General features: G+C 51.4%; 1 protein-coding gene across 1 annotated transcript in view; it reads right to left on the bottom strand.

Moving 5' to 3' along the window:
* The window catches only part of SLCO2B1 (solute carrier organic anion transporter family, member 2B1), a 61,100-nt gene that overhangs the window by 19,256 nt on the left and 19,423 nt on the right, over positions 1 to 22,421 (bottom strand). Inside the window, exons 3-8 of the mRNA XM_009329019.1 lie at positions 17,309 to 17,446; positions 17,046 to 17,208; positions 15,428 to 15,655; positions 14,219 to 14,317; positions 11,561 to 11,691; positions 400 to 508 (exon numbers count right to left, since the gene is read on the bottom strand). Of these exons, the coding sequence (XP_009327294.1) occupies positions 400 to 508; positions 11,561 to 11,691; positions 14,219 to 14,317; positions 15,428 to 15,655; positions 17,046 to 17,208; positions 17,309 to 17,446 (868 nt within the window). The remainder of the gene's footprint in view (positions 1 to 399; positions 509 to 11,560; positions 11,692 to 14,218; positions 14,318 to 15,427; positions 15,656 to 17,045; positions 17,209 to 17,308; positions 17,447 to 22,421) is intronic.

Below are 22,421 nucleotides of genomic sequence, written 5' to 3'. Positions count from 1 at the left end.
GCTCTGCTCCGGGCTCACAGCTTGCACCCCTCTTTTCTGCCCGGCTTTGGGCTCCGATGAGGTTTTGGCCTCCGTTTCCCACTGCCCAGATGAGCCATAAAGCCACGCAATGTTGAGAGCTACCAACCCCAGATGCTTTGATCAGCATGAGGTGGAGCGGGGTAGTCTGGACATGATGGCAAGCATCAGCTGTGAGCAGACGAGGAAGAGATCTGCAGGTCTAATTAAACCTAACTATGCCTAAGTTCCATCTTGAGGCCTTACCTAAGAGTTAGGCTGAACACAGGGAGGAAAATCCCTTTTTCTCACCAGCGTTGCAACCTGCCCATTGCCAGGACGCATGTTTCTGCAAGCAGAGAAACCCCGTCCAAGCGGGAGGCGGGGGATGCACACACTTACGTTTGATGAACTGGGTTAGGGAGAGACTTTGCACGTGTTCGGATCGCGACCTGAGCTGGCTGAGCACATCCTCGCTCCTCTTGCTGTCGCTCTCCTTCCCGCTCACCACCTGGGAACAGAGGAGAGGCTGTCACTGCACCGACCATGCCAAAGTTTCCACCGAGCTCGCTTTTTCTCTCCCAAATCATGACAAACAGCAGCCCATGCTCCTTGCAGACAGTCTGCAATGTTTCTGGGCTTGGCCAGCACTGTCCATGTCCAGTGGCATGCCGCCACCGGCAGCTGCCACCGGTGCAGGTGTCTTCCCACCCACACCTGCTGTTCCGTGCCCGCACCATCAGGTTTCCAATGGGGCTGAGAGCACCCACGCAGATGTCTGCGTTGTAGGGGTAAGAGCCAACTTCCCCCCCCCTTTCCCCAACAGTAATGAATCACACTTCATAAATACTGAGCTGGGCCATTACCCAGGTACAGCACACCGTGTGCTCAGCTCACATTAATATGGAAAGTCAGGAGGTGTAAGCCTTTGCAACGGGAAAGATGGATACCCTTAGGGAGATGCTTTTCTTCCCTAGGTCTGTTTTGACCCGGTGTGCAGGGGAAGCAGGCACGGGAACCCAAGGAGCGATGCACCTAGACCTCCACCCTAAGCAGGTTTGGACACTGGTTTTGGATGGAGGATGAGCATTTCCCCCGTGCCTCCGTGTGTACCGTAACAAGCTGCTGTGCAGGTGCCTTTGCCCCTGTTACCAGCAAGGAGAGCGGGCCGCAATTGTAGGAGGAAAAGATCCAGGCAAGGAGGTGGGTAGGAGGAAAAGATCCAGGCAAGGAGGGGGTTTGGGAGGGAGGCAAAATATTTTTCACCTCCTACACTGGTGCTGGCCCAGAGCCACCCGGAGCAGGGCCACACCAGGGTGTACGGGGAGCAGCTACAGACCCCTCACCTCTCCCAGCCCCTTTCCACTCTTCTCCTGCTCCTGGAAACCCCAGCTGAATTCTAGCAACTCCTACTCTCTTTAATGCTTCCAGGTTTTTTTAGCCACATCTTTCCCACTGAACAGCAGCAGTATGGAAATGGCATCCTCTCCCATCCTGGTCCACGGAAGGGGACAGATCCTGCAGGTCCCTCCTTCATTCCTTCGCTATTCAGGGGAACAACACTTTGCAGCCGGAGGTCAGATGGGTCCAGGCATCTCTGCTTAATTTAGCCTCAGCTGGTGCTTACGGCTCTGCAGGACATTAATCCAGGTGCTCGCAGGCTCTGTGCCCCAGGTGTCACGCTGCCACCGCTCACAAGCAAAGAGGTGCTGGCAGAAGAGGAGAGGTGGAAGATCATCTAAGGTCCACCCCGGCCTCATTAGGAGATGACTGCATGTCTGAGGCAAGTGTCCAACATCCCATTAGCAAGCGGGAGGCCAAGGGAGGGGACGGTTTCTTGGATGTGCGTTGGATCCCTTGCTCTGCCGGCTTTTAGGGGAGTCACTGGATGGAGGGCATTAATTAGATTAGATATGCTACTATACATGTGTAATAGCAGAAAGTGTTCAGCGGGAGTGCGGTTTTCACGGAAAACCACAGCATATTTTTAGCCAGAAGGACAGAGCCAGCGGCCCCGTCTCTGACATCCCACATCAGCTCAGCCACGGCACTGTTGCAACTCTCAAGACAAATTTAATATGAGTCAGACAAAGGAGTTCATTCAACAGAAATTAGATGTTCTTAATTCACAGAAAGAACTGGACAGCTCTTTGGCTAAAATGACCTCTTTTCCTTTGAAACCTAGACTGATTATTAAACATCGGAGAGGTCAAAATGCCCCGTGCTGCGAATGCCACGTTCCCTTTTTGAAGAACCTCTACAAGGCAAAAGTGATAAAACTCCTTTCATGGTTTTTATTAGTCGAGCTTGGAGAGTAACACATTTTTCAAATGCAAAGATAAAATCCAGCTTCCTTTCACTTTTCAGTTAGGTTACAGGGTCTCTCCTCTCTGCTCTAGAACTGCAGTGTTTTCCAAAAATACATTCAAGCTGTTACTGACTGTGGCTTTCTCAGCTTCCAGCTGTTTGTACTTCAGAGAAGTAACAGTCTGCTGGGCACTGTCTGCACATCTAAAAAAAAAAAAAGCCCCAAATCTCCCCAGATTCCCCAGTCCAGGATGCCTCTGCGGGAGCGGGACATTTCTGTACACATCTGCTGGCTTAGCACCCACCCGAGGAGCTGCTGTCTGCACATGGAGCAAAGCCCTCGAGGAGGAGGAAAACTGCTCTCCCCGCGCTGGCTTGGCTTCGTGATACATTTTTTTGCTGCCTGAAAGGATCAGGAAATGCATTCGTTCCTCTGGGATGAAGCAGGCGCATTCACACGCCGGGGCAGCAAGCTGAGGAAGGACCGGCACGAATCCTGCCCGCTCGCTGTGGGCAGGGAGGCGGACGGTGCTGGCTCTGCTGTCGGAGATGCTCGAGCCCCACCGATGATGCCGTGCTCCTGCCGCAGGCCATTTTAGCATTACTCAAAGCGGGCCATTTGGCAAGCCGGCGTCGGTAGGTGCAATAACACGGGCTGGTTGCTCAGCACTACCCCGGCCGTCTGCCGCAGCATCATGCCAAGGAAAAACAAACAGATGTGGGAAACATCTTGCAAAACGCCCCCACGCTTGGATTTTTCAGGATGATTCCTTAAAGGACTCCGGTGCATGTTCACCGGTGAATGGGCTCTCATGTTTTTGCAACGGGATTTTATTTATCGCCGTCACTTCTAGCCTCGTGGGGGGATGGAGGAGGCAGCCAGGCTTTTGAGGAAGGAGGATGAAGCTCCCCCACGCTTCGCGTTAGGAAGAGCATCCTTAACCTGACCTCGACCTGGGGAAAGCCTCCGTTTCCCTGCACGGACATGAATAAATCAGGTGTGACTGAGCAGGGCTGAGACCTGGACTTGCTTCGCAGAAAAGGCAAATGAAGGCAGCTCGCCTGCGAGCCGGGCGCCTGCTTTCACCTGCCTGCTAGTGCACCTGCGAGAAGGGCAGCCAGAGGTCCTGGCAGTCTGGTTTTATTCAAATACACCACTGGAAAAAGGGATAAATGACCTGCTCTGTGACAGAGAGGTTTTCCTTGCTTAATTTGAGGCTTCTGCAGAGTTTCCCTCTGGCTGTGCAGAACCTGGCACTCCCGGCTCAGTGAAAAATAAGGTCAGAGAAGCTATTTTCATATTAAATAAACAAAATGTAAAACCTCATAGCTTGAAAAAGAATTCTTTTCCTCCTGACAAGGTCATGCTCCCTACAAACACTTCATTATGCCTCTTCCAGCAAGTGTGGGTCCCACCAGGGACCCTATTTCCTAGAGCATTAAAATAACCAGCCGACAGGCACCTTGCTCACGCGAAATGGGATGATTATTTTTAGCCGCCATTTGCACCTGTCTTTAAAGCTCCCTGGGTAAAATCTGAACGTAGAGACCAGCCCATTCCTGTAACATGCCAGTGGCACCACCATGCCCTGCCACTTGGCCCCCAGTTGCTCCCCAGATAATGCCCTGTATTTCTAGACTGCCTTTGCTGGTGCTTTAGGAGCTTTAATGAGGAAGCCTCAGAGCATCGCAGCCCCGGGAGCGAAGGTTTCCAGGCAAAGACTTAGATTTCCCTGTCCCCGCTCTTTAACCTTTCCCCATTAACTGATAACCCAAACTGGAGCCGGCGTTTAAGAGAGTTCCCTGTCAGTTATTTTCATTTCAGCTTTTCCCGTGCACTGGAAGTGCCCCAGGTCACTGCTGAATAAACGTGGGAGGATTTGTATAAATGCAGGCAATCCGTCCCAAGACAGAACCTGGAGAAGTTACTTTTCACCTCCCCAGCGCCGTTGCACAATGTCTCTGCCTGCACAGAAGGGTCGAGTCACTGTCCCAGCACTGTCCCACCACGCTGGACCTGGGGTGTCCGCTGGGACCCCTGGGAATGACCCCAGACAGAGCTGTCGGCTGTTTGCACCCTGCAAATACCCTCTGCGGGTTGGGAAGTCCCCAGTGACCCAAGTGAAGGGCAGGAGGGTCCTTGCAGGTTCGGGCTTGCTGGTGCAATCCCATCATGTAGCCGAGAGCAGCACCAGCATCCGTGGGGCATCCTCAGGGCAGGGCAGGGCAGGGCAGGAGGGGTCCCAGCTGCATTTTACCTGCAGGAGCTTCTCCTCATCACAAACCTTCTGCTTTGGGACTGGAGGGACAGGCGTTGCCTGGACCTTGCCAAGCAATGCTACCTCCAGCAGGAACAGCGACGTCATGCAGAGCCTTCCTACCCTCGAGCAGATCAACACTGACGTCCAAACATTTGAGATGAACACACGTGTAGCCAGGACCCAAACACATCTCTTTCAAAGTTTCTCCGTGCTTGCAGCCCCCTCCCGCCACTGTGCACCAGGTGCTTTTTGGGATAAAACAAGTCAATCCAGTCTGCACGCTGTGGTCCTAACCTTGCCAGCTCCCCACTCCACAGCTTGAGGGACTGCCCAGAAAGATGGGTTTTGCCCTGGGAAATGGGAGGTGACTTCTTAACCCTCTGCTCTGCCATGTACATCTCCTCCAGGATGAGGCTGCATGTCCAGCTTGGTGTTCCCCTCTTTCCCCAAGCGTCTGCTTCAACTATCTGGCAGGCCAACTGAAAGTAAAATCTGGAGATATTGTACAGATGACAGGGGACACGTCCGTCACCACCCCAGCAGAAAATCCCATCAGATGCACTTTGCTAGGCCACCACAGAGCCGTTGCATTTCTGCACGCCCTGAGCACTCCCACAGTTCACGTCCCGCCAGCCCCACCGTGAAATGCCCCCAGAAATCCACCTCCTCTGTTCTGCAAAGGATTTCATCCCCTAGCCTCTCCCAGCCTCTCTGTCCCGTCCCACGGGAGATGACCTTGCCCCTTCCACCTCCCCTGTTAGCAATGCCAAGGAAGGAGCATGGTTCCTTTCAACCCATTTCTGCACTTCTCCCAGTTGAAGTGCCACACGTGAAGCTTTTTGATGAGGGACCCAACACGAATGAAGCATCATTCTGCTCACCTCTTCTGGTTGGCACCCACATGTCCCCCAGATGGATGGATACCTTGAGTTAGGGGCTGATGGATCAGCAGCAGCCTGTTCTCCCTCCTCAACAACACCGGTGATTAAATAAATAAAGGCAATGCAGCAGGTCTAATCTCTACAGACCTGGGCAAAGCAGAACATGCAGCATCAAATGGGAAACCATTAGCTGAACTGGAGAACATGAAAATTAGGAGAGTAAACGCAATATGGCTAAATAGGAGAAAGAGAGCAGAGCATCCCAGAGGGATGTACTGAGCTGCTGGGAGGAGCTGGTGGCTTCCTTGGTAGTTTGGCGGAGAAGCCCCAGCTAATATTTTCAGTAACCCCCTCGGCATAGTGAGAAGACATGTACTAAATCTGCAGAAGAGAAGGAAGGTGGGAATTGTCCACACAGAGTGGGCTGGGACACCATATAGGAAAAACTGGGCAACTAGAGGGCTGAAACAACAGAAACCGAACCAAACTTAGTGCAAAGGGCACAGCCATACACTTAGGGTTTAAAACTAATTTCTGCTGCACAGCCAGAAATGTTGGAAATGAGAGGAGGAGAATGACAAATAGCTCCAGGTCTCTCCCTGCGTAAGCATACGGTGCAGCCGTGGAAGGAGTAAGTGAGGAAGAACCGAGGGTGGTGTTTCCAGGAGAGCTGGGGGAGTGCAGACCCTGCTGCACCACCACTGGAGACCAGATCCAGACCGGCGCAGCACCGGGAAAACCAGCTTGTGGCTGGCATGGGTGAAGAGCAGAGCTCCTGGGACGGAGAAGCTCTTTGGCAGCGGAGGACTAGCTAGCCTCCGTCGCCCCCCAAAAGGAAGGTTTTCTATAACCACGCCAATGTGGCAACCAGTAGGAAAAAATATTTAATCAGGATTAGGGGCAGAACAACAAGCTAAAGGCTAAACTATACACTGGAGATTAGACAAAGCTTTGCAACATGCAGGGAAATAAGTTTCTGAAACCACCTAACAGTGAGGCTTGGGAGGAAAGCACGGATGAGACGGACTGATATCCAGAGGGGATTGCGTGACATTGAACCAGAGCCACCAGGGCTTGGACACGACCGGGACATGTAGACCTGCTTCCCATAAAATCCATCTGAGCTTTCTCACGAGGCATCTGTTTGCAGATGACATGCTGACATTACAGGGGAGGCTTTGTCAGGGAGAGGAGGAAGTGTCACTCACCCCCTTTGTACGGCGTTTGGGAGATGTTTGGTTCTACGTGACTTTGGAGTGTCACAAAACGAAACCTGAACTGGGAGATAATTGGGTGTACAAGACAGATCTTGCACATGAGAAATGCTGAGCAAGGGCAATGCTCCTGCTTTTGTTTAAGGTGCTCCCGAGAGCACCTTTCCCCTTTTCAAACCCTTTTCAAATCACTTGCGGAGCTGCAGGGACTGGGGAGGTGCTTTACCAGCTGCAATGCAACAGACGGTAAGCCTGCAAGACAGACAGACACTGTGCCCAAGCAAAACCACAGGGAAAGCCTTTAGCAGCCAGAATACGACTGCCTGGGTTGGGATACGATAACATCGCCAGTGACAGATGGTAAAGCATGGGCTAAACTTTGGCTGCTCAGCAGCTGGGAGATGCTCAAGCGCCGTAGTTCCCCACAATCCAGGACACAACCCCAAGAAATGGTTCAGCCTCATGGAGGCAGGATTGAACCGGAATTATTGGAAAAAAACCCTGGTCTTGACTGGAAACAGTTCATCCAGTAACAGCCTCATCTTCTCATCCCCTGCCTGAGATCATGACAACTTTATAGCTTTGCTGTGATTGTCCCTCACATAGGATTATTCAGGATACGTTGGTGCTAGAAACTTACTGACGAGTTTCAAAGCAGAGGAATAAAAGTGTTCTGGGCCTGGAGTGATTGATTTATGAAAAAAGATCAAAAGAGCGAACTCTCATTATCATGATGTTAACATTAAGTGCACAAGTCATTCCAGGAACTTCAAAGAAAGAAGCTATAAAATAAAGGTAAAGCTGGAATGTGGCTGTAGAATAATCTAGATCTGTCTCTGCTGATGGGAGGAGGCAAACAAGTCTCCAAATAGACAGAGGGCTGTGCTGTTATTCAGTGTTTGCTGGATGGTGCCCAGGGAAGACAGCTCAGATGAGTTGTATAGAGTGAGGCAGGAGAAAGAAAGGAAAATGAAGTTAGGATGAGAATCAGGGAGGAGAAATATCACTTTGGGCGGCACGAAGGACTGAGCCATGGGCCAGTCTTTGCTGCTGTGATCTCGTTTGGTGGACGCTGCAGCGGGGAAACGTACCCACAGCTTGGTGTGGACACGTTATTCCCAGGCAGCCTCATCATCTACCGAGACGTGTGTGGTCCCAGGGGTCTTCAGACAGCAAATGGCACAAGGACAGCCCGGTCTGGAGCACCTGAAATGCCTTTGTGACCTCCAGAAACGAAGCCCACAGCTGGTGGTGCAGAAACATCTCAGCTGCTTCTGCGGACAGAGCAGATCTGTGCTTTTCCCATGTGTTATTATGGCCGCCGTGCCTGGAGGCATTTGCTGTGGGTACGAGATTGTGCTGGGGCTTTACAAACATGGGGAAAAGCCCAGCTGATGCTTCAAGTACTTGCAGCTTGTGGTTGTTCTGCTGTTAGCTTTTTTCCTGCTTTGGACAGGCAGAGACCCTGAAACTGAAGGCAGCCAAGGAAACGCCGACCGTCTTTGAAGCTGCAGCTTTATTTAGACAGGGGTGACCCAAAGGTTATCACAATGTCCGTTCTTGGTGACCTGCTGGTCTGTAAAACCCTGGGGTGACCCCATCCCTCCCTTCCCTTCTGCAGTGTGTCGGGGACGGGGCTTCGTGCTGCAGGGCCCGGACAGGGAGCTAGATGATCAAAGGACTGGGAAGCCTGCCATGTGAGGAAAGGCTGAGGGAACTGGGTTTGTTGAGAAAAGGAGCCTTAGGGGAGACCTTATCACCATGTTCCAGTATTTAAAGGGTGGAACCTTAGGAACCTTATCACCAGGTTCCAGTATTACAAAGAAGATGGAGACTCCCTTTTTACAAGGAGTCACTGGGAAAAGAGGAGGGGTAGTGGGTACAAGTTACTCCTGGGGAGATTCCAATTGGGCACAAGAGGAAAATTTTTCACAATGAGAACAATCAGCCATTGGAATAATCTCCCCAGGGAAGTGGTGGATTCCCCATCATCGGACACTTTTGATTCGGCTGGCCAGGCTGCTGGGCCATCTTGCCTAGACCATGCTTTTGCCAAGAAAAGTTGTACCAGATGATCCTTGAGGTCCCTTCAACCTGGTATTCTATGATCCTACAGGGGGGATCCCACCTTTCCTCGCTGCAATGCCGCATCTCCCTCTCTGCATCCCAAACCAGAGCCAAGCATAAGAAGAAACAACAGCTTTGCCCTGGGCGATGAGAGGAAACCTGGAAGCAACCCTAAAGCCACAGCATGAGCCACCGCAGGTCCCACCCTACTGGGGAAGGGTAGCTGCTCCGGCTGGGGCAGGGGAAGGCAAAATTGGGGTCAATGCTTTACCAGTGCTGAGCTTTGTGCCTGGAGACACACATTTCCTTCCTGCATTGCATGTCTTACCAACTCTACCCATCCCTTCTACAGGGTTTTGCAATACGTCCCCGCCTGATGCTCTTTCGGAGGGGAACCATGTCTCTAACAAGCTCAACGGCGGGGGCAGTAGTTTGGTGGCCCTAGAGACGCTGCTGCCTCCAGCTCACTGGAGAGGAAAGGGGGCTGCCCTTCGCGATGGAAAAGCGTTTGTGCTTACACCCTTAGCCGAACACTGATTTACTCCAAGGGCAAGCAAGAGAAAGTGATTTATATTTTTTTTTCTGCTGCACCTACAGAAAATCAACCATGACAATGCAGACTTCCTACCAAGCTTCGAGTGCTCCCACAGCAGACAGATGTTTTACCCAGAACAGCATCTGGCAAAGTTTCTGAAGAGGCTTTTCTTTTTTTTTAAGCAGGGCCCCTTGCTGCTGCTGGCAGTGCTGATACACCCATGGGACGGGCACGAGCTGGCTCGGCTGGCCCTGGCATCTCCCGTCCCGCAAGGGGGGCAGAAATTTGCCATCCCTTAGATTGTTTTCCTATTATTATTGTTTACTGTAAACAGTTTCCAAAAGCTTTCTGGGGGAAATGGTAAAATGGAGAGAAATTCAGGAAGACCTGGGCTGCAAAGGCATAAATGGGTGCTCAGCCATGTGGAAACACTCCCTACAGATATCAGCCAGTAGAGCAGGTGACATCCTCCTGCTGTTTTCTTAAACCAACATCCAACCAATCCTTCCTTATACTCTTCAAAACTGATCAGACTGATCAGAGTGCAGCACTTGCAAAGAAGTACAGTTGTTTTAGTTCGAAGTACATTATTTTCTCTCAAGAGCCATTTATGAAATGAATATTCCCATCAGCCCTAATAAAGAACCTTTCTCCTAAGATGTAGTGTGCCACCCTTGCACACTGAGCAGGTTCTGCTAATATAGATCATCTGTAATGACTTTAAAGTGAACCAAGCTTCACAAGGATAAATCGGGCACGTTGCATTCAGTATCGCCCTCATCCTGCAAAGTGCTGAGCGGTTTCCACCCCGTTACCTCGCAGAACCGCAGCACCTTTGCAAACCCCACAGCACATATAACCCAGGAGCAGATCATTATATCTCCAGAAGTGTAACTGGTACAACAGGTCACATCTTCCCAGGCAGGTGAAACCCAGCTCTCCCTAAGAACCACTCATTCCTGCGGAAATTCAGGCAGTGGCAGGAGAAATGAAGAATTATTCTGCACCAGACAGCACATGGACTTGTTTAGACAAGAAAGTTTCGACGTTGCCCCAAGGTAAAATATATGTAAAAGACAATTACACAGGCTAGAGTATGGCCAAGACATCGAGACAAGCGCAATTTCACCTACTAAGCGCGTCCCAGCAACTTCAATAACATTCAAATCCATCGCATGACGCGTCGTCTAAAAGAACAATGTGTTTTCTATTACTCCGCACGACATGCCGGTTGCCAGAAAACCGGGACCCGCAGCCAGCAAAGCGCTTGGGAAGCTCGCAAGCTGTTTTGCATCTTGGCGTGAGCGCTGAGGTGCTCAGGAGGGCTCTGGAGAAGTAAAAACCCTGGTAGTAAGCAGAGGGCAAAGTACCGTCCCACCAGCGGGCGCCAGCAAGACCCAGGGACGGGCATCCCCCGAGCAAACTGCAGGCAGGCAGGCGTCGGTTTGGCTTGCGATAACAGGTCCAGGCTGCTAAAGGCTTTTCCCTGCCAGTTACCTCTGGGGACTTTACAGAGCCAGGGTGTTTAGGGGCAGGAAAGTGTCTAAAATCCTTTTGGCCAGCAAAGAGGTCACAGTGAGAAGAGGTGGTGGGTGGAGCTGGATGCTGGAGCCGCAGCTAACCCCGAGCCCCATGGACAGTGAGCGGTGAAAAGAGGCTTTTGCAGTAGAAACGAGACAAACCACCCTCCAGCCTCAGTATTTCAAACACCCCCAGGGTACCACCCACTTCTAAGGAAAGGCTCCTGATGCATTATTCGTATTTCCTATGCACTGGGACCGATTTCCTCATCGGGTTTTCCTGAAGGGAAACAAGGGCCGTTGGCACAGCATCTCCTGCCAGCTCCCTGAAGAGACGCAGCAGAAGGAGCAGGACCGTTGCTTCCCAAAAGAAAGCAAGGAGTCCCGCCTCCAGGCGAGCCAGGAGGGTGGCTGTGAGAAGGACCTCAATCCACACAGGGCTCGGCTGGTGCTATATGTTCCTGTGCAGAGGAATCGACACACGGGTGCTGTTTCAGTGCCCCACCAAGGAAATTATCACATACGTTAAGCTGCTTGCACCGGGCTGGGTTTCACTAAGCACCTGCTTAGCATACAAGAGCCTCTGACACAGGAGATGAGAGCAAGCTACAGCTCACATCTGACTTTGGGATGCAGCTATAAACTGCACGACCACTTCCATAGTTGTGTTTCCCACGGACGCAGCAGGTAATGCTGGCGGCGAGGGAGGAACGTGCGTATAAATACATGAGGCATTCGTGTGCAATGCCAAAAGGGCAATCCGCAGCACCTCTCCTACCTCTTTTGGCATTTCCCGTGGGAAGAAGAAATAAGGGACCGCAGACACGGCCACGAGACTGGCTGCGACCAGGAAACCAAGCCACCAGGCGCCGACCCACCGCGGGTCTTCGTTCGTAAGCTGGACTGCGTCTGCAACACAAATGGAGAAACTGGCATTAAATCAAAGGTGAACAGAGGGATCCCAGTGCACCAAAGGGATGGTGATGGGTGGCCCCAGTCACCCCAAACGTCAGTGTCCTCCAAAGTGGTGGCTCCCAACCTGGCGACCGTCAGTTTTGGAGTCTGAGCAGCATTTGCACCTGACTCATCCCACGGTGCTAAATCGCATTTCATTCTTCATTATCACCAGGGTGTCTAAAAACCCACTCAACCCTTTGGATGGAGACAGCTGGGACAGGGATGTCCTAGAGCTGGAAAGGCAAAGGAAAGCATCCCCATCACAGCTTTTTCAGAGAAGGGATACCCATGTTGTGAAAAAGCTTGGAAATACTCACTCAAGGGGATTAAGCCATGATATCTGTCAAGACAGAGGGAGAAATCCTTTCTTAAGACTAAAATGGAGTTAATTCCAATTAACTTTCAGCATCCAAGAGCACTGGTTTACTTTTTTACAGTCTGGCTTACCCACACAAGGACCCCCTGTTCACAGCAGGACTTGGACACTGGAGCTCTGCCCACCAGTCTGGTCCATCAGCCAGTGCCTGGTTTGCAGCTCAACCAGCGGAAGCCGATCTTTAAAAATGCTTTGATAAGGGTTATTTCCCTTTCTCCTGACCGCCTTCCTCCAGTTCACCCAGCCTCCTCTCCTGTCGTCCTCAGGGCGCTCTGCCAAAGATAACACTTTCTGTGGGGAGGGTCCTTGGCATAAATAAAACGGGATATGCAGAAGCCAGAATGCAAATTCACCACAAGGTGAGTCTGAACCAAGAAATATTTCTACAGAAAAAGGGGCTACCTGTGGTTAGATAGCATTCATGAGCAAGCCCAGGAAATGAGTCCTCCCAGAAACCTCTTCCTTAACTGTGAGGTTTAACACAAGCGAGCTATTCTCACTGGGGGGTGCAATTAAAACTGCAGTCAGTTTACTGGATTTTGGTACGGTGGATACTGCCACGTCTAATCTCCCATCTCTGGAAGTAACAAGTGATGGGTCAAAGAAATTCGATAATCTCCTCCCTGCATGGTGCATTTAGCAAATTGGAATTTTAAATCCCTTCCTGAATAAACACCAACAAGGTTTTTTTTCTAGGAAAACTTGAGGTTAAATTAGATTTAGCATTAAGCAGCCACAGCTCGATAGCTTTCCCCAATAGGCTGAAGATATCTTTAGGCTGAAGACAGCTCTAAAACTGGGTGTTCTCCAGTTCTGGCTACTCGGGCACATTTCTCATTCCACGTCCATCTGCAGAAGATGGCTTAGAAGAACTGAGCATCAGGGTGTGCAGGCAGCCTGCAGACGCTAATCCCGTTTCTTCATCTTTCAGAGGCAGATAAACCAAGACTCCAGACACCTTGCCAAAGCTCACTGAGGAGGATGGATAGCTGCAGCAAGAAGCTTGGAGGTGGCCTGATAGGAGGAGGCAATGTCGAGACCAGAGTGTGCTCTTGTGCTGCAAATATCATAAATGTATAGAGTGACAAAGTCCGGGTGAAAAAACATTTGATGAAGTCAGCGAGCAGAAGTGAGCGGTAGGCACCGAGAAACAGCCAAAGCTAATGCATCTGTAGTGTCAACGCCCGCTGCTCATCCAGCTCCAGCCCTGATGCTCTCTGGTCACCACCCAAAGGACCATCGTCCTTTTCCTCGCGTGAGGATATGCTGAGCTGTATAATGTGTGTCTGCTCTGTCAATAACCGGGAAGGAGCCTCTTTTTAAGAGCAGCCAAAAAGCAGGCGACTACGAACACTTTGATAGCACGGCTCAGGAGGAGCTTTTAAAGGAAATCCCTTTCATGCTCCTCTTTTGCCCTACCCAGCATTTCTCTTCTACTTGTTTTCACCTTCCTCCCATCCTACCCTTCCCTCTGCTTCTTCATGTCTCAGGGTCCTGGTACACATTCTCCATTCCTTCTCTCTTACTTCTCCCCTCCATCTTTCTCTTTCATGTTTCTCTCTGGGTTTTGCTCATCCTCCGCATCCCCACTCTTCCCTGGTGCTGGCTGGTGGCAAAATGCTCCCACTGCTGTTGCTGGCATATGGCAGAAAAATCGTAGAAGAATGAAAATCAGGTCTGCTCTGAAAGCACAGTGCAGACGGGCATCCCTCTAACCAGACCTGGCAGCAGCCCCGGGGTGAGGGATCCCCAGGTCTGAAGGAGGAGAAAGCGCTGATTGAAATACGGGATTCCAGCAGCCACGGGGCCAGGTTTAACCCTGCAGATGTGTGTGTGTGACACCGAGCCGGGTGGGAAGGACCCACTTATTTGGGCCATCCAACCCAGCACTGATGGGACCGGTCCCAGAGCATCCCCAGGTGGTGGAAGCGATTTAACAGGGGAGACGGTAGCAGGCAAAGGGAGCCAGCCCCTGCCCTGCGGGTTGCACCCTCATCCCTTGGGGGTCGGGATGCCCAGAGAGGGGATGAGCCGCTGCTGGCTCAGTAAGTGGGATGCGGTGCGAAGGGTGCCGCCCGGCTCTCCGAGGGCACGTTCACTCACCTCCGGTGACTTTGTCAATGTCGACGTAAAAACGCAGCATGGCAGAGCCCAGCATGAAGGCCACTCCTGGCCCGATGGTGGTCACGGAGAACAAGATCCCTGCAAGAAGGGCAAGAGCAGAGAGGGTCTCAGGCTTGCGTGAAGGGACCAGGGGGGACAGGAGGTGCCTTGAGGCAGGACCGCGCTGGACCAGGGTCCACCCCATCTGCCTCCAGCACGGGCTATCTCCCTGGCAGCTTTCTTATCTCATGCCTTTCAAAGGATAACAACCCCATGCTTTCCAGCATCCCTCCCCAGGAAAGGTTTTGCAAAACTCAGATCTTTCCTGCCACTTTTCTTCAGCCTTCTATAAGGACTGACATACACCCAGGAGCAATATGTGCCCCTTGGCATAAGAAATCCAGGAAATGCAAAGGTTTTTTTACAAGGTTGAAGAGATAGAAGTTATCAGCAAACTCTCCTGTGTGAATTACTGATAAAAAAATTAAACACATGTAAGATTCAAATCCTATCTTAGAGGTGATCTTTTCAAATACGGTTCAGAGGTTTGGAGCATCTACCAGAGCCAAATTTGATGCTGTACTTCCAGTCTCTTGACAGTAACGACATGTTTTTGAGCCACCCTTGCTGTCCCATTCAGTTCAAAAGGCAGATAACAGCTGGAAAAGGGCTAGAAGGACCTACAAGGACCATCTTGTCCATCCCACCACCCTGGGACATCCCTCGCTGCTGTGTGCCCAAGCTGTTCTCCAGCACCCCCTCCGCTGAAGGATATTTGCCCACCTCCCAGATGGTTGATCCTGCTTTTTTAGCTTCCTATAATTTTCTCTATATCTAAATAAAGTCTTCGTTGCTGCATCTTGAGCCCATAGCTGCCTCCTGTGAACATGGAGATCAGATTATTCCTCTTCTCCTTGTTGAAGCCTTTTTGGAGGAGGACACGGTTATTGTGTCTCTCTCTGGCTTATCATTCTCAGGCCAAAAATCCCAGCATCTCCCCCAAATCATGTTTTCCAGCACCCCTGGTCTGTCTGCAGTCTGTCCAAGCTTGAAGCAGATAAACTATTTTTGCAGACACCTTCCTAGCACTGGGTAGAGCAGAAGGGCTATAGCAAGCTCTGCTTTCATTAATGCAAATTAGTACTGTCTGGCCTTGCTATAGCGGGCTAATTCTGGTTTCCCCTCTTCCCACAGCAGCCCCAGCCTTACCCAAATAGAGGGGGGAGTTCCTCTCACTGGCGAAGTCGTCGATGTAGGATATCCCAAAGGGCTGGATGGGGACGCCACCGATGCCCAGCAGCGCCTGGGCGATGAACATGACGAGGAGAACCTCGTGGTTCTCCCTGGCGGCGTGGGGGGTGCAGCCGGCATCGCTGAGGTTCCCCCGGGACCCCGGCACCCCGGGCTGGCACAGGTCAGTGGTGTTGCTGAACATGCCTGCAATGACAAGGGGAGCAGGTCTAAGGGGCTCAGTCTGGAGAAAGAGCTTCCCTAAGATAGCGGCAAGCGCGTAGATGTGCACGCAGTAGATGTCAGGTGGGAAACGTCAGTGGAAGAAAATGCAAAGTGCAAATACTACTGTGCAGATGCTCACAGCGAGATGGATGCGCATGCCATGAAAAGCCACCTCCATGGAAAAAGCAGAGCTGAGGTCACTTCCAGGACCTTTGATAGATCTTGCAATAAAGGTAAGTGAGCAAAACTCCAGATTTCGTGAATAGCAACTCAGGAAATGAGAACTTTACCCAGAAATGGATTACAAAGCTGCCTAAGTGAAAGTGGTGATTCTAGCACCCTTATCTTAGGGGGTGTTTATAGCAGGATTTCCATGGTTATGCCCCAAATCATATGCAACTCTGAGTGCTTGACACAAGGCCACCTGCACAGCACTCCTGAAACGCATGGCTAATTGTTTCCAAATTGTCATTAGCACCTGACCCCTGTTCGCATCCATGAATTATTCACCTATTAAGTCTCTTCCTTCGGTGGCTGCAGCTGCGTGGACCAGCTGTGCTCTCTCTGACGAGCCAGAGAAAAGCTGTTTAGTGGAGGTTTCTGAAAGATTTGCTGGACCTTCGTGGCAGGATTTGGGAAGGTAAGGAGAGAGTGGTCTTCTCCTTTCTTTCTTTTCTCATCCCTTCCCCTTCTTTCAGGGAGAAAATCCCAAATCCACCCTGACCTGCTCCTCCATGAGTGATTTACACCTGCATGTGTCTCACAGGAGGCTGATTTTCTAGTGGGGTCTAAAACCTCAAAGTGTTTCCTCAGAGACAGCTCAGCTGGGCACAGGAAGACAGCTGAGGTAGCCCATAAGTAGGAGAAGTTAGGTGTGAAACCAGTGCTCCCCCACTGCAGACAACAGCGTTCCACCCCCAAAGCTGCCCTGCTGGGTTGAGTCAAGCTCCTTCCCGTACCTCTTGTTTCCTTCCTGTAAAGGGCTTCAGTGTTCATGAGACCTTATCTTATCTACGTTATGACAATAAGGGAACAGCTCATGTGCATGAGGACAACTTGGCTCAACACATGGAAGATGAGAGCCCCGATGGCTGGGGAAGACCTTCCTGCTACCCGGTGTTTGTCTGCCGCGTGGATGTGCAGAAGACAAGGGGAATCAGAGGCACAGCCTACGTTTTGATGGTTTTCATGCCCTTTCCTGTGGTTCCAGCTGTCCCCTGGCTCTGCTTCCCACCATTAGCTGTTGCCTCTCGGGACTGAGATGATTTCATTCTCATAAAATTAAAATTCCTTGAGGACAAAATTACAGCTTGCAGCTCCCAACCCTTTTATCTGTCCCAAAAGGCATAAAATAAATTCCTAGAGTACCTACTAGCAACGGACTGGTCATACTCATAGGGTCCAGTTATGAAGTGGGGGAGAGACATGAGGAACCCAGCCAAGGAGACGAGGATGGCACCGCAGCCGATGAAACGGGGTCTGTGCACTCGGCTCCCGAAGTAACTTATGAAGACGATCAGCAACGTGTTTCCAACCTGCAGCAGGACACACAGACCAAGAAGTCTCACAAGGGAACGACTGGAGCATGGGGAGAGCGTTCACCAGGTAGAGTAGGAGAAGCAAGCTGGTTTTCACCTCATTGAAGGAAGCGAGCAGCCCTGATGTCTGACTGGAGAGGCCATATCGTCTCTCGATGGTTGAGATGGAGCTCTTCAGATAGCCGGAGACCAGGAGCTGGGAGAGCTGCAGGAGCCCGTGGCAGAAAACGAAGAACTGCCAACACAAAAAGAGAGCATCCAGCATGATTACTGCAAGCTGCAACATAACAAACTGCATCTCCTACACAAAGGTGTGATTATTGAACATGAACCTTTGACCATGAGCCTTTGAAATACTACCCCCATTCCTGCCATCAGCAGTCCTCTGAAAGGGGCCATTAAATAGTCCTCTGCCAAAAATGACAATAGGATTAGTATTTGTAAGGAGAGTGTAGCTTCTTCAGCTGAAAGTGGCTTTGGACAGAGAGATCATTTCACTTGGGATGCTGCTAGTTTGTGTTGGCCTTGACCCCGAGATCCAGCAGCAGGAGTGAAAGGTTGCACAATCTTCCCGCTCCCCTCCAGCCCGAGGCAGGCAGCCACCCCCAGTGCTGGCAGGAGCTCTTCTGGGACAGGAACGAGCCCTTCCGAACACAGCAACAAACAGCTTCTTTAGAGAAAGTCAGGAGAAGGTCAGGGAGAATGATTCAGACTTTCTCTTTTCCTTTCCTTCTGGATGTAAAGGGCGTATCTCCTTTTGGAAAAATGTGATGATGCGTCTCCACTTCCAGAAGGAAACCTTGTCAAAGACCACCAGCTCCCAGAAAATCATCTGACCTCGTCTCCTCCAGAGTTTGGGACATACTGGTGCTCAGCTACCCAGGCGAACACGTGGCTCCAACTGCCCCACCATTACTGAGAGCAGCATCCATCTTCCTGCTCCTCACGCAGAAGCATTTTGCAAGTGCCAAATTAACTGTCCCAGGATGGATGGAGACCACCTAACCTTCATCCACAGCTCTGCAAAGTACTCCACAAAGGAAAGGAGGTGGCAAGTCATCTCCTTCCCTGCTGCCACGTGGCTCTCCACAGGCATCCTTCCAGTCCCCAGATGAGTTAAAACAAACTAACCAACCCAAACGGTCGCATACCCTGAGGAGTCGGACCACTCATCTCACTGCAGGACAGGCTGAACATCCCTGGGCCCTTGCAGAGCTGCTGCCCGCAGCCTTGGATGCTGCCCAAAGCCACAGGGGGCTGCTTTTGGCAGATGTTTTCCCAGTCGCTGGCCAGAGCTGGGTGTTGCTCCGGCTCTGCACGTTTTGCAGCCAGCTTCCACCAGGCAGGAGTCCCGCCCGGAGGAGCTGCTCAGCCTGGCCTGGATTTCTGCTATGTCTCGTTCTGAGACAGGGCTGAAGTGGGGTCACTGCCAAACTGGACTGTTCTGTAAGCAGAGGGACTATTTACAGCACAAAAAGGGAAAAAAGAGGATCGTCAAGCCCCCTCGGCTCCCTGAGAGCTGGAGAACCAGGGTATGGGTACCACCACCAAAAGTGATGTGCTGGCATCATGCAAATCAGGATGCGATCCAGGACCTTCCCCCTTCCAGGCTCATGTCACCACTGAGGGGTACAACGTGTATGGACTAAGAAAATGTCACCCAGCCAAAGGAAAGCTTTCCTAGAGTCAGCTTTGCTAAAACTCCCACGTTCCTGCAAGACATGCTGGCTATGTCCGGGCACTGTTTCCTGCATACATGAGTTCAGATGGAAATGCTGAGGTCAGGTTAATTTTCTCCAGGCAGCCATAACACACAGCCTAATGGGTATGCAAATCCAGGCACAATGGTTTACATCAGCTCAGTAGCCGCCCACCACTGCCCCACATCCTCTTCAGCACAGGAGGACAAAATGGGTTGGGAATCTGCTGTTTTATTCTCTCCTATCCGGGCAGACTAAAGCACAGCAAGGAGAGATGGGCCTGCAAAGGACTTGCAGTGGCTTGGTGTCAGCACCGGGGAAAGACCCCGGTTCCTCTGGCTCCGGGGGCTGTTTGCTGTTGGCCATCAGATCACAGCACGGCTGGTGATCTGCCAGGAAAAGGAACAGACTCATGGACTTTAGATCTGCTGGGGAGATATATGTCCCTCTTTGTCTTTGGCTGCACACGCGATGCTGCATTTTGTCCTGCAGCAAAAATCACTTGTTTACATTTCTGTATCTGATCAAGACATCCGGCTCTCTAACTTGTACGGTCCGGAAAGATGCTCTTCGCACCTTACTGACACCAGCATGACCCTCGTAAAGAGAGGGAGAGATTTCCCTGAGGACCAACTGCTGCAGAGCATAAGCTCAGCTCTGCTCGAGAGCCGCAGGGCATACATGCCTACAGCATCTCCACGTTGCCAGAGGTCATATGGACATGCGCTTCTCCTGTCCCAGGAGATCTCAGCAGGGCTAGCCCTACAAAGCCTGCTTTCATCTAAATCCTTCCCTGCCAGCAGAGCCTGCTTCTTCATACTCCCAGCAAAAAGAGGGAGAAGCAGCAGACAGCGGTGTTAAGAATGAAGGCAACACACTAAAATCAAATTATATCTGCTTACCAGCTCCCAGGAAACAACCTCCCAACCTCTTTCCACCCTCTCAAAGTAGAGGCTGTGAATCCTGTCCACACTACAAGCCTAACGCGGCCTTGAAAGTGGGGTGTGACACCAAGAGCCATGATTCAGGCCTCTTCCGTTCAAATGCACGGCTGCAAGCTTAGTTTTGGTTGGGTCCCAAAGGTTGAGTCTATACTTGTACGTGAAACAGGCCGGGGGCTACTCTCTGATGCCAAGGCCAGTGGGAACAGGATAGCCTGCATCCATCCTATCAAATTCACTGAGCCTTCAAAATAGGGTGGTTTCACCCAAAATGCTTGCTGGGAACGGTCCCCAGTCCTCAGCTTCACAGTTTTTTTGGGAAAGCAGCAGCTGGCCCAGGGCCAAGTCATGGAGTAGGTGATAATTCGGAGGTACAGCCAGATGAGCTGTAATGCTGAGGTCTGCTCGGGGTCTTGGTGTGCTAAATGCCCCCTCCATCCCTGGAGGAGCTGATCTGGGGACCGGCGTCAACATGCCTAGCCGTGCTCCCCCAGCCTGTGCTGGGGTGAAGGTGCAGGGCAGGCTCGGTCCTGCCTTTGGGATGTGCCCAGGAACGCGGCCACACCACGATGCTCATGATAAGAGGGTTTTGTTTTTCTCCCAGCGAGCTGCTGCTTGCAGCTCCGGTCATCCAGACCAAAACCCTACACTGGAAGAAGGATCCTGCACTTTCTGCAGCCCACAGAGCAACCACCACCTGTGTCCCTCCGGTTTGGGGGATGCCCTCCATGCCGCAGCCTGGAGGGCAGGACTTCAGGGGATGAACATCCAGACTTGGAGTGCAGAGAGCTCCTTCACTGAAATCTGCAAGGCGTTTTTACAGGCTTATCTTTCCCTTTTCTGGAAGAGAAAAGCAGTACTGCAGGTCCTGGGGAACACGGAGAAGAGCAAAAACCTGGGCCAATGCAAGAATACGAGGACATCGCTGGTGGCAGGACATCCCGAGGGGATTGCAGCAGCTTAAGGAAACCGGAGGCGGAGGACAGAGGGCCTGGGTAACACCAGGAGCTGGTGGGGTGTTTAAAGACAGCCCAGCAAAAGCCCTCAGGTATGCACCGTGTCCCACCGAGGGAGCGGGGGTGGTGAAAGAGCTGCAAAGGCATCCAACCACGGTGCAAGCAGCAGGATGAAACGAAGGGAAGGAAATCCCCACAGGCTGCCCGGCAGAGCTTCCTAAGATCAAGCTATCGATAGCAGTTTTTAATTAAACATTTCAATCTCTTTTCTTCAATGCATGCCTTTTTCAGAAATGACTGCTAACAACCAAACACATTAGAGGGGCCAACATCTAACATTTCTGCACTGTCTGTGTTGAAAGAGCAAAGACCACGAGATTTATAAAAACCTGGATACCCAGGAGGCAACTGCACTGGTTGCTGCACAAAAGTTTTTAAGTCAGAACCCCAGACCAAGCAGGGGAACATTTAGAAAGTCAAAATCAAGATGGAAATGGCTGAGAAGGAAGAAACAAACAGGAATGTGAAGACCGTTGCCTGCATTTTCTCCAACTTCTGCAGCGATTGTAAGTCAACCACTTCTGGGAAAATGTCACAGAAAAACTCGGCTTTTTGCAGGATCTGCCAGATTTTCTGTGTTTCCCATTTCTCCATGATGGTGATTTGCTTTCCTAAGGTAGCAAAGTGGGAGGTCTTGCTTTGCAAGCTTTGCAAGGTCAAGTCTCCTTCTTGCTCCTCAGGGAGTCATTGCGGGCAACCACCCTAATCACAGGGCATTTTTAGGCTGGGGAATATTTTACTGAGTGAGAAATAGAGAGCTGGTAATTGCTAGCATGTGATTTCCAGTTTGCCCCATTGTAGCTGTGATGATGGTGGTGGGTGGTCGAGCCGCAGCAGTGTGTCTATCGCGGGGCTCCTCTGGGACCTGCCATGGTGTTTGGTGCAGGGCCGACCCCATGCAGACTCAGATGCCACCCTGCGCCTTTCTCAGCTAGGTCTGGGAGATAGCCCATGCCACGGGGCAGGCGGATCCTCTGCATCATCTTTCTGTGCCATCTAGTTACTTTTCCCAAGGACTTGAGGCTGGGGTCCCTCCACACCTGGACTGGGTCTGATGGGCCACTCCAGCAGCAGGAGAAGATGAGAAGGTGACCTGGGTCTGCAGACACCAGCCTTTTCCCCAAGACCCGGGCCCCGGCAGCAGGTCGCAGTCATGGAAAGACAGGAGCAGCCCCAGAGCTGGCTGCTCCCAGAAGCAATCCCAAGCCCAGCTGTCTGGCACCTCTTTCCCACTATGGGCCAAGCCATGCTCACATCCTTTCCCCTCTCCATCAGTAGAGTTAAAACAACTTGGAGAATCGAAACGAGCGCTTGCACAGGCTGAGGAGGAAGGAAGGGAGAGGTTTTTTTAAATGGCTTTTTTTTTTTTAAATAAACATCTGTGAAGCATTATTATAAGAGCCTGCTTAGGCTCTGTGTTGGGATAACAGCAAACATCACACTAGACCAGGGACAGAGGCTGCTTGGTACTCTACACCCTTGCAGTGCCAGGGTGTAGAGCAACCTTCCTCCTTCCGAGATGTGCCACGTCCGCTTCCCACCACCAGCGTGGC

This window comes from Pygoscelis adeliae, unplaced genomic scaffold, assembly GCF_000699105.1.
Source record: "Pygoscelis adeliae isolate BGI_AS28 unplaced genomic scaffold, ASM69910v1 Scaffold297, whole genome shotgun sequence".
NCBI classification, from domain to species: Eukaryota; Metazoa; Chordata; class Aves; order Sphenisciformes; family Spheniscidae; genus Pygoscelis; species Pygoscelis adeliae.
This window is presented reverse-complemented; position numbering and strand designations above follow the sequence as displayed.